At 41.1% G+C, this 14,581-nt stretch overlaps 1 protein-coding gene across 5 annotated transcripts; it reads left to right on the plus strand.

Moving 5' to 3' along the window:
- The first annotated feature begins 3,457 nt into the window (after window positions 1-3,457).
- On the plus strand, window positions 3,458-13,548 carry PDCD5 (programmed cell death 5). Of its 5 annotated transcripts, none has more exons than XM_036012429.1 (6): window positions 3,493-3,698; window positions 4,676-4,713; window positions 6,699-6,829; window positions 8,721-8,812; window positions 12,433-12,504; window positions 12,840-13,263. In XM_036012429.1, exons 1-6 carry the CDS (start codon window positions 3,633-3,635, stop codon window positions 12,885-12,887), a joined length of 447 nt encoding a protein of 148 aa, XP_035868322.1. In that variant the 5' UTR covers window positions 3,493-3,632; the 3' UTR covers window positions 12,888-13,263. The 5 variants fall into 5 exon arrangements, with proteins under 5 accessions (XP_035868324.1, XP_035868323.1, XP_035868322.1 ...); XM_028534758.2 differs by lacking the exon at window positions 6,699-6,829 and adding an exon at window positions 6,907-6,968 and having other exon boundaries at window positions 3,515-3,698; window positions 12,840-13,548; XM_036012431.1 differs by lacking the exons at window positions 12,433-12,504; window positions 12,840-13,263 and adding an exon at window positions 11,269-12,028 and having other exon boundaries at window positions 3,458-3,698.
- The last annotated feature ends 1,033 nt before the right edge of the window (window positions 13,549-14,581 follow it).

Consider the following 14,581-nt stretch of genomic DNA (forward strand, 5'->3'; position numbering starts at 1 on the left):
CTCCCTCTTCCTTTCTCTCTCAAAAAAAAAAAATAAGGAAAAAGAGAAACAACATAGGTATATTATTTAAATATATAGCCTCTTAACTCATTTCCTGATTGTGCCTTTGCCTTCTTCCTTCCTCTCATAGTTTACAGTCTTGGCTCATTGGCTCTCTTGTAGTTCCTTAAACATGTCAGGCATGCTCCTACTTCAGGGTCCTTGCATTTCTGTTCCCTCTGCCTAGAATATGCTTCCCTAAGATATCTTTGTGATTTTCTTATTCTCTTCCTTCTGGTCTTTATTCAAAACTCTTCATCTCAGTGAAGATTTCCCTGGCACACCATTCCCTATTCCCACTGCCTGCTTTATTTTTTTCCTCTGTAGCACTTCACTTATCACCATATAATCTACAGGCTGTCTTTTATTTATTTACATATTTATTCAAAATTTCACCAGCATTATGTAAGTAATGATAAGCAGTGACATTTGCCTATTTTAATTTTTAATTTTTTTTATTGTTGTTCAGTTACAGTTGTCCCCATTTCCCCCATTGCTCTCTCCTTCCCTGCTCAGCCCCCCATGTTTTTACTCACCTCTATATATACTGGTACAGAGAATAGTTATTTGGCATCTAGGAGGCAGGCACTGGATAAATAGTTGTTAAAAGAATACTTGAAGATAATACTAGAGGGACAACCAAAGAGCAAGCTAGAGGGGAGGTTTTTACCTTTGGGGAATTGAGACTGGGGTGGTTAAGACTGGGCCAGGAATAGCTGTCTTTTCCCATATATGATTGGCTTAAAAAACCTCAAATATTCTGTCAAAGTTTAAAGAAATTATTACTACCTCAAAACAGAAAAATGTTTTAGAACTTATGATGGAGAAAAAATGTGAACCCTGAAAACACTACATATGGGATGCAACTAAAACTGTACTCACAAGTAAATGAACTCCTTAAATGTTTTCATTATTCAACAGGAATAAATAAAAAGAAACAAATAGAACATCCATCTGAAGGAACCAAAAAAAAAATAACAATGAAGATATAAAGAGGGATAGAAATAAACATAAAACCAGAAAGGAATCAATTATGAATGAATAGTGATAAATTTGAGTTCTTTGGGGAAAAAAACAGTGAAATATTAAAATGTATAGAAAGCATAATCAAGAGAAACAAGGAGCCCTGACCATTGTGGCTCTGTAGGTTGGGTGTTGCCCTGCAAAACGAAAGGTTGCTGGTTTTTCCCAGTCCGGGCACATGACTGGGTTGTAGGTTCAGTCCTGGTTAGGGATCATACGAGAGGCAGCCAATCGATGTTTCTCTCTCACATTGACATTTCTCTCCCTTTCTTCCTCCCTTCCCTTCTCTCTAAAAATAAATAAATATTTTTTAAAAGAAAAGAAAAATAAAGAAACAATAGCCCAAATAAATCAACAATCAAACCAGCATTCCCTAAAAAGGATCTAACCACACATACAAGTGTGATAGCCAAACATTTCTAAAATGTGAAAGCCTAGCCCTGGCTGGCATAGCTCAGTGGATTGAGCGCGGACTGGGAACCAAAGTGTCCCAGGTTTGATTCCCAGCCAGGGTACATTCCTGGGTTGCAGGCCATAACCCCCAGCAACCGCACATTGATGTTTCTCTCTCTCTCTCTCTCTCTCTCTCTCTCTCTCTCTTCCTCCCTTCCCTCTCTAAAAATAAATAAATAAAATCTTAAAAAAAAAGTGAAAGCCTGATGGAAATGAATGATTCTCTAGAAATTAAAGTTATCTTGAGAAGAAACAAGAAAACCTGACCAGGCTGATGACCCTAGATGAAAATTAAAAGCTGTCAGAGAATATATTCAAAAGAGAGGTCCAGTCCAGATGGGTTTTTGGAGAGTTCTTTCATTGCTGTCACTAAATAGTTACATAAATACATAAAAAATTTATCATGGTTTTGTGACATATTTTTTAAACCTTTAAATGTTTGATCCACTGGGAGAGTATTCGATTTAAGGAATGACATGAAAATACCTGTTTGCTGATTCTGTTTTCACATGATTCTGGTTTCCTCACTTCCTTGCGAGTGTCACTCAGGCACCAGCCCATGGACGGCTGACATTTATGAGTGGAAGTCATGTGAGCCAGCCCATAACCCATTTCACAAATGGTCTACAAGGGTCTCGACTGTGACACACTGAAATGGAATTCAAGACTTTGGACTCCCATTTTAACACTCTCTCCACACTCCCAAATCTTGCCTATTTATGTAAATATTAGAGAAAAAGCATTATTAATGTTTAAGAATCTCAAATTCAAAACACATAGATTCTCTATCCCCAAGAATTGAAAGATATTTATATTCTAAGTAATGTTCATGGCAACATTATTAATGACAGCCAAGTAGTGGAAACAACTCACGTGTCCATTGATGGATGAATGGATAAACAAAATGTGATATACATATACAGTGGAACATTTTTCAGCCTTAAAAGGAAGGACATTCTAACATGTGCAACAACATGAATGAACCTTGAGGACAGTATGCCAAGTGAAATAAGCCAGTCACAAAAGGACAAATATTGTATGATTCCATTTACATGAGGTAGTCAGTCAAAATCATAAGAGACAGAGAATGTAATGGTGGTTACTAAGGTTTGGGGAGAGAGGGGAAGGGGTTTGGGGCATTGTTAGTTAATGGGTATAGAGTTTCAGTTTTACTAGATGAAAAGAGTTTATGTGAATGTACTTAACACTATTGAACTGTACAGTAAAAATAGTAAAAAATGGAAAAATCATTACTATATTTTGTCACAACTGAAAGAACAGCGGGCACATAACCTGAATTACTAACAGGTTACTCCACACAGACCAATGCCCCCACTCCAAAGCTTTCACCCTCCCCACACCACCCCTGCCAGGGAGTTCACGCAGCCACAATAGCCCATCCCAACAGCCTCCGACAGGCCCTCGAGGGGTGTCCAGAAGTTGGCTCCAAACCTTGGAGGGGAGGCCTGTCTGTGCCCAAGTCTCACCCTCCAATTTCTTTAACTTGGCTTTTTAATATGACCAGTGACCAGCGAGTCTCTTCTATCTCCGCCGCTGGCACCCCTTTAACCCGATCTAAGTGTACAGTTTAATGTCTTTGTAGCAAATTTAAGAGTTGTGCAGCCCTCACTACAATCCAGTTTAAGCACATTTTCATCAACCACTTAATCTTTCTTAGCTCAGGGATCCTCATCTATAAATGGAGATAAGAGTCTATCCATAGGCCACCAACAAATTTTGCCCGTTACTATTTTACTTGCTTAACCAGGACCTGTTTTTAGATTTCTATCATATCCCACTCGCACCCGGGTCCTAGCCCACGTGATACCCGCAAGTGCAGAACTTCCACTCGGGGAAGGGCGGTGGGGCCGCACAGGAGGTAGCTCTCCATACGAGTTCTGCCCACAGCCCCTCCCGACCACCCGCGATCCCGGCATCGAGCCTCTCCAGGCGCCCTGGCTGCGTCCGGCGGCGCGGCTCCGGGCTGAATTGGTGATGCCTGGGAGTCGCGGGCGCCTGCGCAGTGGGGAAGGCCGTGCTCTGCCGGAGAGGCTGAGGGAGGTAACTCCGAGAGGGCCGCGGCAGGCTTCTGGCTGTTCTACCCGGTCCGTCGCGCGATGGCGGAGGAGGAGCTGGAGGCTCTGAGGAAGCAAAGGCTGGCCGAGCTGCAGGCCAAGCAAGGGGTGAGCGCGCCCGCGGCCCTTCCGGCCCATCCTCGTGCGGGGCGCCGCCCTCGCCCGAGGCGGAGGGCGCAGCCGCAGGCGGAGGCTCTGGACGCCGCCGCGGGTGTGGGGCCGGCTGGCGGGCCAACCCGCCGCTACCTCGGTGTCCGTCCTGGGCCTTTTTCCGTGTCGCGTCGGGTTTCGGGCAGCGTGCCGACCACGTGCTGTCCCGGGTGGGTCCGGCTGGAGTCCTCTCTCCGGCAGGGTTCGACTCGCCCCGGAGGTCGCGCCCGGGCTAGCGTCAGCCAGAAGCAGAACATTTAGCCTGTTTTGACTACTGGTTCCAGCAGAATTGTTTTCTAGAATTCTGACTGCACAGTTAGACCAACATTTGTTGGGGTCTGCCGTGTGAGGTACAGCGGGTTGCATCCAGTCCCGAGTGACAGCCCCGGGGAAGAGCCGGACCCTATACGCGAATCCGGTAGATAGAATACTCAAGTAATGACTGCGTTGGCAAGAGAGGGCGAGGACTGTGGAAGGGATAGAACGCGGTAGTCTCCAAGGAAGCGCATTTGAATCAGCAGTGTCCCCAATACCCAGCACATTTTTTAACCCCAGAACTTACTCTTATCTCCTCAAATACATTCTCATTGTACAGGGATTCCCCTCCCTAATGGTTGTTTGTGTTCTAAAACATTCCATTAGATTGTGGCTTTGGAAGCTTATCAAAGCATTTTAATAAGTGGAAACCACCCCATTGACTTCTGGAAGGCCCAGCTTTCCTTTTTCTTCTTCTTCTTTTTTTTTTTTATTGTTGTTCAAGTATAATTGTCTTCATCCCCACCCCCAACCACCACTTGGAAGACCCAGCTTTTAATTATTTGGCAATATTTTGATCTCTATCACTGCAGGACCCTATTAGGTATCTGAAACAAAATACTTTCTGTTTTATCCCCTGTGACATTAATTACTTGACTAAGACAAAATTATTTTTTCAGGACCCTGGCGATGCAGCACAACAGGAGGCAAAGCACAGGTATGGGGTGGAGCGCTGAAGGGTTGTTTCACCAAATGTTTTTTTAAATGGTTATCTTAATAGTATGTTAATCTAAGTTTTTCTTGGAATAGTGATTTTTCATAAATCACTAGGGTATCTGTTATTAATTTGTTAAATAAATATGTGTAGAATCTCACAGCACTTAACTACCTTGTAATTGTATTTACTGGTTGGTTTCTCTGCTACACTGTGATTGTCTTAAAATGAAGATGATACTATGATTACCTCCTAGGGATGTTGTGAGGGTTACATGGGTCCAGTACCTCAAATTTAGTAAATGCTAGGTAAATATTAACTGTTACACTATTCGTGTTTTATCCTAGCACATGGCAAAATACCTTGCCCTTGGCAGGTTTATTGAATGAATAGTTAGTTATCCCATCATGCTAGCTTTTTATTTCTGTGATAAAAGAATACATAACAAATTTACTATAACAACCATTTGTAAGTATACAGTTCTGTCACGTTAACTATATTCTCATTATTATGCAACAGATCTCTAGAACTTTTTCATCGCATAAAACTGAAACTGTGCTTATTAACTGACTCCTCATTTTTCCCTGCCTCCATCACACTGCCTTTCAACTCAGTCAGTGAATATTTACTGGGCACCTGCTGTAGGTCAGGCACTATGCCGTGTCCATAGGAACAGGCAAGTCAGAGAAGGTTCCTGCTCATACATGGCTTGTATTCATGGGGTAAGACAGTAGACATCTGGGATAGTGCTAAGAAGAAAGTGAAACTACATGAATGTCATTGATTCCCAGGTGTGTCTTTGTTTACATTTTAACATATCTGAAATTGGGTGGGTTTCATGATCAGTCACTGTTGTCCTGGGTTCTGCCAGAGAGGGTTTACTTTTGCTTCTGCCATCACTTGGGTACAGTTCTAATCTGAGACATCTTAAAATTAAGTGCTATGCTTGAGGTTCCCACTCCTTCCCTCCACCCTGGTGGCATGGATTCAGACAGTAAATTTGCATGACTAAAGCTTGAAGTTGAAATTCTCAAAGGAACTTTGTTTATTTCCTGTTTACTTTGTTGTGGCCATTGCTCTTTGATGCCCCAGCTTTGAGTGTAGGGTCCCCTATTAGACTCCTCATCTAGGCTCTTTTTTTGTTCTTAGAAGTACACAACACCATGGTCCATCTTATAGTGAATGGCATCTTAGATTCAGTGAAATGGAGTAACAGTTGTTTATGGCAGGGTTGAACTGAAGTACTCAGGTGCAGTAAGGAAATGGACCATGGAAGTGGACTTCAAATTGTGTTCCATGAGCCCTATGCTTCCTCTGATGGGGGGCGATAGTGGGCATAGCCACTCCCAGTTCCCCCTCAGTTCAGCCAGAGAATTTCCTCTTTTGTCTGTGTCAAGTTCCTTGAAGGACTTCACTTAAAAAAATTGCTGCTACTTAAAAAAAGTTTGACACCACGGTGCTGGGAACATGAACTAGTTCCTACTTGGATAGGTGGGAAGGTGCAAAGATAGTTGCAGAGTTATAATTTCACTCCCCTTCCTACCCCAAAAATAGAACTGTCTTGAAACAATGGGATTTGGTTCTAGCTTCGCCACAATTACTTATATCCCCTTATAGTTTCCCTAGGTCTCAGCTTCTTATCTCTGAGATTACACGGATTAATCAGTCTTAATCTCACTATAGATTTTTAGCATCTCTTATACAGTAGATACTTAGTAAATGTTGGTAATGGTGGCTGAACCAAAACTCCTACGTAAGTTATAAAAATGTGAAGTTGTATCTTTCAACCTTGTAGGTTTATACCCACACATATAAGGCTGGCTTTTGAGATCAAGAGTGGATTCTTACTTATTTTTGAAATTTAATTTTTTCCATTACCGTTTAGTCCCCTTATATCTCTCTCCCCCCAGCAATCACCACACTGTTGTCCATGTCCATGAGTCCTTTTTCCTCAATCCCTCCACCCCCTCACCTCCTCTGTCCACTAGCCGTCATCTGCTCTCCAACTACGAGTCTGTGAGTGGACTCCTCTACTGTAATGACAGCTGCTGCCATCCATACAGCACCTACTGTAGCGCAGTCTCCCTGCAGCAACCTTCCATCTTGGGAAACGTATTGAGTGAGTTGCATTTTTGTGTGTTCAATAGGAATGCTGACAGCTTAGTTCTAATTTTGCTTGACCTGTTCTTGTTGTAGAGAAGCAGAAATGAGAAACACTATCTTAGCCCAAGTTCTGGATCAGTCAGCCCGGGCCCGGTGTAAGCATCTTCAGTTTTCTTTATTTCTATAAAATTGGCTTGGGTTAGTTGAATGGTGAGGTATGAAATTATTGCTGCCTCTAGATGAAATATTTATTTAACTTAAAAACACTTAAAATACAGATACTTATAAGAAATGTGAAGTTTTTAAACCTAAAGGAATGGACTTAAATTATTAAATGAATCGGCTTGGTCTACCAAGGAGATGATCCCCCCAGTACTCATTAGGTAAAATGTATAGTCATCAACTGTTAAGTCAGTTACAAAGTGTTGCTAGTGCTTGACCTCAGTGATAGGAACACGAGGGATTTATTGTATTTGTCTTAGTTAATAATTTTTCATAATTAAAAACCAAAGAAAATCATGTATTTGTTTTAGTTACAATTTTCATAATAAAAACCAAGAAGAAAACTATGTAGAAAAAAAATTAAATGAACCAGTTGGAATGAACCAGTATCTTCTGTATTGTAACTTGAAGCCAGTTTAGAAGAGGCAGCCTTAGATGGATACTTATTGTATATGTAGTTATATATAACTTATTTTCCAGAGAACAGTTATTTGGGTTGGCCAAAAAGTTCATTTGTTTTTCCATAAGATGGCTCTTAGTGGCGCTTAGTTGTCTTTAACTTCATTCCAGTTAATCTTATTAGATTGTATTGTGACAGCTGTCATATCAGGATGCATATAAAAAAAACTTACCAAGCCCTGGCTGGTGTCGCTCAGTGGGTTGAGCATTGGCCTGCTAACCAAAAGGTCGCTGGTTCAATTCCCAGTCAGGGCACATGCCTGGGTCTTGGGCCAGGTCCTCAGTTGGGGGCGTGTGAGAGGTGATGGATCACTGTTCTCTCCCTTTTCCCTCTCTTTAAAAATAAATTTTAAAAAGTCTTTTTAAAATTTTTTTAAAAATCCAAATTGGTGAATTTTTGGGTAGCTACTATAATATTGAAGGTAGAAGAAAATATGCAACATTTTCAGCATATTATGCTTTATCATTTCAAGAAAGGCAGAAACACAAAGATTTTTGCTGTATATGGAGAAGGGGGTGTGACTGATCGAACTTGTCGAAAGTGGTTTGTGAAGTTTCATGCTGGAGGTTTCTCGCTGGATGATGCTCTATGGTCAGGTAGACCAGTTGCAGTTGATAACTATCAGTCAAGACATTACTTGAGAACAATGAATGTTATACCATGCACGAGCTAGCCAACATACTCAAAATATCCAAATCAATAAAAGTTACTGGTGAAAATAAAAAAATGTGTTTTATTTAAGGGAAAAAACTAAATGGACTTTCTGATCAACCCAATATATATTTTTAAAAAGAAAGCATGGGGCTTAGACTCTGAGGACCCAAGTTTAATCTTGGCTCTGCCACTACTTCTGTGTGGCCTTGACTGAGATTGACATGGCTAAACTTTAGTTTCTTCATTTTTTTTATCCTCACCTAAGGATATGGTTATTGATTTAAGAGAGAGAAGGGGAGAAAGACCGAGGATCAAACCCACAATCTAAGTATGTTCCCAGACCAGGAATTGAACCCTCATCCTTTTGGTGTACAGGATGATGTTCCAACCAACTGAGCCATCTGGCCAAGGCAGTTTCCTCATTTTTAAGAGGGTAACAGTGCCTTCTACCATTTCTACCTTGGTAGTCTCAAGACATAAATAAGTCTGTGAAGTGCTTTGGAAATGTTGCTTAATTTTAAATTATAAATGCATTTAGTTTTGACGTCTTTTTGTATTTTTTTCTTTTTAGTAAGTAACTTAGCACTTGTAAAGCCTGAAAAAACTAAAGGAGTAGAGAATTACCTTATACAGATGGCAAGATATGGACAGCTAAGTGGGAAGGTAAGCTTGAGTTAGTTTTACCCATTGTTACCTACTTTATGAAAACATGTCTTCAAAAGGTCAGTTTTGCTCTGGCCAGGTAGCTCAGTTTATTAGAGCTTCATCCCAATACACTAAGGTTCGGGGTTTGATCCCCAGTCAGGGCACATACAAGAGTGAATCAGTGGGACTTCTGGCCAAGATGGAGGCATAGGTAGACACACTGTACCACCTCGCACAAGCAAAATAGGGACAACAAAAATTTAGAAACAAAATAACCAGTACTGACAGAAAATTGAACTGTATGGAAGTTTGACAACCAAGGAGTTAAAGTAGACACATTCATCCAGGCCAGTAGGAGGGGCAGAGTTGGGGAGCCGGGACAGAGATGGCTCGCAGCAGGGCAGCTGGTAGACCCCAGGTGCGCAAGGCAGCAACGGGTGGACCCCGGGAGGTGGCGGATTGTGCAGGGGCTTGGTGCACAAGGTGGCTTGGGGAACCAGGTAGTCCCACATTTTTGGGCAGATAAATCAGGTGAAACTGGGGAGTGAGACAGACCATGCAACCCAGGGCCCCAGCTCAGGGAAATAAAGCCTCAAACCACTGATTGAAAACACCTGTGGGGGGTTGGCGTGCAGGGAGAGACTCCCAGCCTCACAGGAGAGCTCACTGGAGAGACCCACAGGGTCCTAGAACGTACACAAACCCACCCACCCAGAAGGAATCAGCACCAGAAGGGCCCAGTTTGCTTGGGGGAAGTGGCGGAAGTGACTGAAATCCAGCAGAGAGCAGAGCAAGCGCCACTGTTTTCTCTTTGACCCTCCCTCACACACAGCATCACAACCCAGTGACTGGGTTGCTCCGCCCTGCTGAACACCTAAGGCTCTGCCCCTCACTATGTAACAGGTGCATCAAGACAAAAAAAATGGCCCAAATGAAAGAACAGATCAAAGCTCCAGAAAAAACACAACTAAGTGATGAAGAGATAGCCAGCCTATCAGATGCACAGTTCAAAACACTGGTGATCAGGGTGCTCACAGAATTGGTTGAATTTGGTCACAAATTAGATGAAAAAATGAAGGCTACAATAAGTGAAATAAAGGAAAATGTACAGGGAACCAATAGTGCTAGGAAGGAAATTGGGACTCAAATCAACAAAATGGATCAGAAGGAAGAAAGAAATATCCAATCAGAAGAGAACGAAGAAATAAGAATTTTTAAAAAATGAGGAGAGACTTAGGAACCTCCAGGACATCTTTAAACATTTCAACATCCGAATTATAGGGGTACCAGGAGAAGAGGAAGAGCAAGTGGAAAAGTTGTTTGAACAAATAATAAAGGAGAACTTCCTAAATCTGGCAAAGGAAATAGACTTCCAGGAAGTCCAGGAAGCTCAGAGAGTCCCAAAGAAGTTGGACCCAAGGAGGAACACAGCAAGGCACATCATAATTACATTAGCCAAGACTAAAAGGAAGGAAAGAATCCTAGAAGCAGCAAGAGATAAGGAGGCAGTTACCTACAAAGGAGTTCCCATCAGACTGTCAGCTGATTTCTCAAAAGAGACCTTACAGGCAAGAAGGAGCTGGAAAGAAGTATTGCAAGTCATGAAAGGCAAGGACCTACATCCAAGATTGCTCTATCCAGCAAAGCTTTTATTTAGAATAGACGGGCAGATAAAGTGCTTCTCAAATAAGGTCAAGTTAAAGGAGTTCATCGTCACCAAGGTCTTATTTTATGAAATATTAAAGAGGCTTCTCTAAGAAAAAGAAGATAAACATGTACAGTAAAATGACAGCAAACTCACAGTTATTAACAACCACACCTAAGACAAAAGCAAAAACAAACTAAGCAAAGAACTAGAACGTGAACAGAACCACAGAAATGGAGATCACATGGAGGGTTAGCAACAGGGGAATGGGAGGAGGAGAGCGGGGGAAAGGTACGGAGAATAAGTGGCAAAAGTGGTAGGTAGGAAACGGGGAGGGCAAGAATAACATGGGAAATGTAGAAGCTAAAGAACTTACGACACATGGACATGAACTAAAGTGGGGGAATGTGAGTGGGAGAGGGTGTGCAGAGTGGAGGCGACTGAAGGGGAAAATGGGACAACTGTAATAGCATAATCAATAAAATATATTTAAAACATAAAATAAAAAATAGTAAAAAAAAAAAAGAACCAATGCATGCATAAATAAGTGGAACAACAAATCAATGTTTCTGTCTTCCTTGTTTCTCTCTCAAAAAAAAAGTAAATTTCTTCTTCTGGTTACAGAAATCATGTTGGTTATTTCTTGTATTGCTTTTCTTTTTTTAAGATTTTATTTTATTTTTAGAGAGGAAAGGGAGAGAGAGAGAGACATCAATGTGAGGTTGCTGGGGGCCATGGTCTGTAACCTAAGCATGTGCCCTGTCTGAGAATCGAACCTGCGATGCCTGGTTCGCAGTCCGTGCTCAATCCACTGAGCTACACCAGCCAGGGATAATGTTGGCTATTTCAAGGAAGCAATTTTAAAGCAAAAATAACTGTACCAACCATAAATAACTGCCTCTCTGAAAATCCTCTGCTGCTTTTCTTACCTGACATTGTTGTGGAACCTCACTGGTGTCTGACCAACCAGGGTTTCTCAACAATACATATTAAAAAACTACGAACGTAGGTAGACATTAAGCTTGTTTTGTAAGTGAGGGGGTGCTAAAATTTCTGGTTATGTGTGTCGCTGTAATGCCATGATGGGTATATTCTTGCAAGACTGTTCCTAGAGATGCACATGCACCCCACCTGCACGGGGAAGCCCTCTGCTGCCACCACACCCTGCAAGTATCACTCCTGTCCTGAACCCCTTACAGTAAAATGATGTGTGCAAGACTCAGTGACTGGTTCATCTTTTTAGAGTGACTGTCTCCTGCATTTAACCTTTCAGGGTCTCAAGGGAAGAGGTGGTGTGTCTCTCTCACATAGCAGAGGGGTGTAGGTGGTTGTCTTGTCTGCTAGTGGTGGTAAAGGCGTTCTTAAATACCTGTTAACTTGGGATTTTTCTGGATACTTTCCCCCTCTCAGATGACTAGCAGAGTAGTTCTGTTTGGAACTTAAACTAACAGGTATACCTTGGAGATACTGCAAGTTTGGTTCCAGACTGCTGCAGTAAAGCGCGTCATAATCTTTTTTTGCTGGAGGGTCTTGCCTTCACTTTGTAAAATATGCAACACCTGTGAAGTGCAATAAAGCAAAGCATAGTAAAACAAGGTATGCCTGCAGTTATAACTAGTAGTTAATTTTTTCGTAAGACTTTATTTACTTTTTAGAAGAGAAGGGAGGGAGAAAGAGGGAGACAAACATTAATGTGTGAGAGAAACAATCAGTCGGTTGCCTCTCACAAGCCCCCAGCCGGGGACCTGGCCTGCAACCCAGGCATATGCCCTGACCAGTAATCAAACTGGTGACTCCTCGGTTCACAGGTCAGCACTCAACTCACTGAACCACACCAGCCAGGGTAGTTATAATAATTGGTAGTTCCAATCTCTTGTCCTACCTCTTCTTCCCTCTTGACCTCTACCTCCACACCCCAGAAAGACTAAAATGATTCAATCTGCTGAGTCAATTCTTTGCTTAAAAGTACTGTTTTTCTTTCTGGTTATCCTAGGTAACAGAACAAGGTTTAATAGAAATCCTTGAAAAAGTAAGCCAACAAACAGAAAAGAAAACCACAGTTAAAGTAAGTTTCCCCAAGTGCGCATGGCAAAAGAAAAATTGATATTTGAAATGTATTCAATGTACATATACTGTGTTACAACATGTTTCAGCCCATAGACATTCCCATTGTGTGACACATGGAAGTTTGGGGAGCAAGGCTGCATATATTGAGTGGTCTAATCTTTAAGGCTTTTGTGTCATTGTTCCCTCTCTCCTTAGATCTAAAACATGAAGTTGTTTTAAAGATAGACAAAAATGTCTTGTTGTAGTAGGTAGCATTGTCATGTCTGAGGAAATCTGGGTTGTGCTTTTTTGAACACATAGTAACACTTGTTTAATTCCCACCCTCCCCTCCAGTTCAACAGGAGAAAAGTGATGGACTCCGATGAAGATGACGACTATTGAATTTAGGGTGCGTAGGCATTGGAACTGCACGGGACAGTTGCAGGGCAGATAATTAATACTTGGCAGAAGCTAAGATCTGATTGAATGTTTACCTTGTTTACTGTTTATATACCTTTAGAAAAATAAACTTGTTATGTAAAATAAAACAATTTGGGCAGAATTATTTTAGTACTGTAGCCGAATGAACAGAAGATCTGTATTTTGCATTTTTTCCTTTCCTACCCAAAACTTTTAAACATGTAGCAGCCTGAATATATCCTTTGTAATTGTGACATTAGTGTTAGGTAGCAAAACGGCTATAGCAGAAATAGAAGTTGCTAGAGTAGTCTTCAGTAAGAAGACAATAGCATCCAGTAACATTATGGGAGTTAAAACCCATTGATTAAGTTGAATCAACTTTAATATTTCCAAGACATAGATTCTGAAGGCAGGTGAGCTATTTTTCTTCGTGCAAATAGTACTTACCTTTAATGTAATATTCTTAGCTTTGATTTCATTTATAGTCTGTTTTTCAAAGGCCTTGAGGTGTATTAAATTATCTAATATATATTACCTCTATCCAAAAAACCTCTGTAAGTAGAGTGATACTTCCATTGAAAAGAATTCTCAAAATAGGACAAAGAGTAATAATAGTTCAACAATAATAAACATGTTTGTAAGAGAAATGATACATCTGATGATTAAAATCTAGTTGATGGTTTAAATAACAGTTAAACATTTTGGTAGACATGTTCTGGGTTCTTCAATAAAGTTGCAGGTAATTTAAAGCAAATGTTATGTTTTATATTGTGCTTCACTCCCCTTTGCTCATAAATTTAATTAGTAAATTTAACTCTGAAATGAGCTGTTCAATATAACTTTTTAGATGTCTTAGTTCTGTGAGACCCAGCCCAAGAGGAAGTTAGAATGTCTAATGTGATGAATAGAATCAGCTGCAGAAAAGTGATGGGAAATGTGGTTTACAGTTCCAATCTCTGCTTTAGCTAGTATACTGCTGACGTATGTTTACTGTACATTTGAGAGTTTACTCTGAGTCTTGAGATTTGTAACTATAGTCAACAAAGAAAGTCAGTGTTGAAATTAAGTGACTAGCATTTTTTTAACCTTTAAAAAGATTTTATTTACTTTGTTAGAAAGGGGGAGGGAATGAGAAAGGGAGAGAAACATTAATGTGTGAGGTTACCTCTCGCATGCCTTCAGCTGGGGACCTGGCCTGCAACCCTGTGCCCTGACTGGGGATTGAAACAGTGACCTTTCAGTTTGGAGGCCAGCGCTCAGTCCACTGAGCCACACCAGCCAGGGCAGTGACTAGCATTTCTGAATGAACAAACAAGTGAGTAGAACCATTAAGAATGTCAACATTTTTTTAAAGGAACAGAATTAAATAGTCAAAAGTACATTTTGATGAAGGATTTTGAAAAACAAAAAGTCCAGTTACAGGTAAATTTTGCTTTAGGTCTCAGTTACATTAAAATGCTGGAGGGAGACTAGACAATTCTCAGCAAGTATTGTTATCACTGTCAACCACCAATGTGAATGTGTTTAAAGATTGCCAAACCCTGGGCTTCAAAGATACTTGAGAATGGAAAGTGCTTCTGTATACAGGGATAGAAATTCTTGAAGACAACAAAGGTGGGATACATTTTGGTCTAGGGAGTGGGGAGTGCTACTTCTAACCTGGCAGTACTTTGAAA

Source organism: Phyllostomus discolor, chromosome 12, assembly GCF_004126475.2.
Source record: "Phyllostomus discolor isolate MPI-MPIP mPhyDis1 chromosome 12, mPhyDis1.pri.v3, whole genome shotgun sequence".
NCBI lineage: Eukaryota > Metazoa > Chordata > Mammalia > Chiroptera > Phyllostomidae > Phyllostomus > Phyllostomus discolor.

Coding starts and splice junctions, on each gene's coding strand:
- PDCD5 (XM_036012429.1), top strand. CDS start 3,633: ATGGCGGAGGAGGAGCTGGAGGCTCTGAGGAAGCAAAGGCTGGCCGAG. Junction 4,714..6,698: donor CAACAGGAGGCAAAGCACAG/GTATGGGGTGGA, acceptor TCTGTCCACTAG/CCGTCATCTGCTCTCCAACT. Junction 12,505..12,839: donor AAAAGAAAACCACAGTTAAA/GTAAGTTTCCCC, acceptor CCTCCCCTCCAG/TTCAACAGGAGAAAAGTGAT.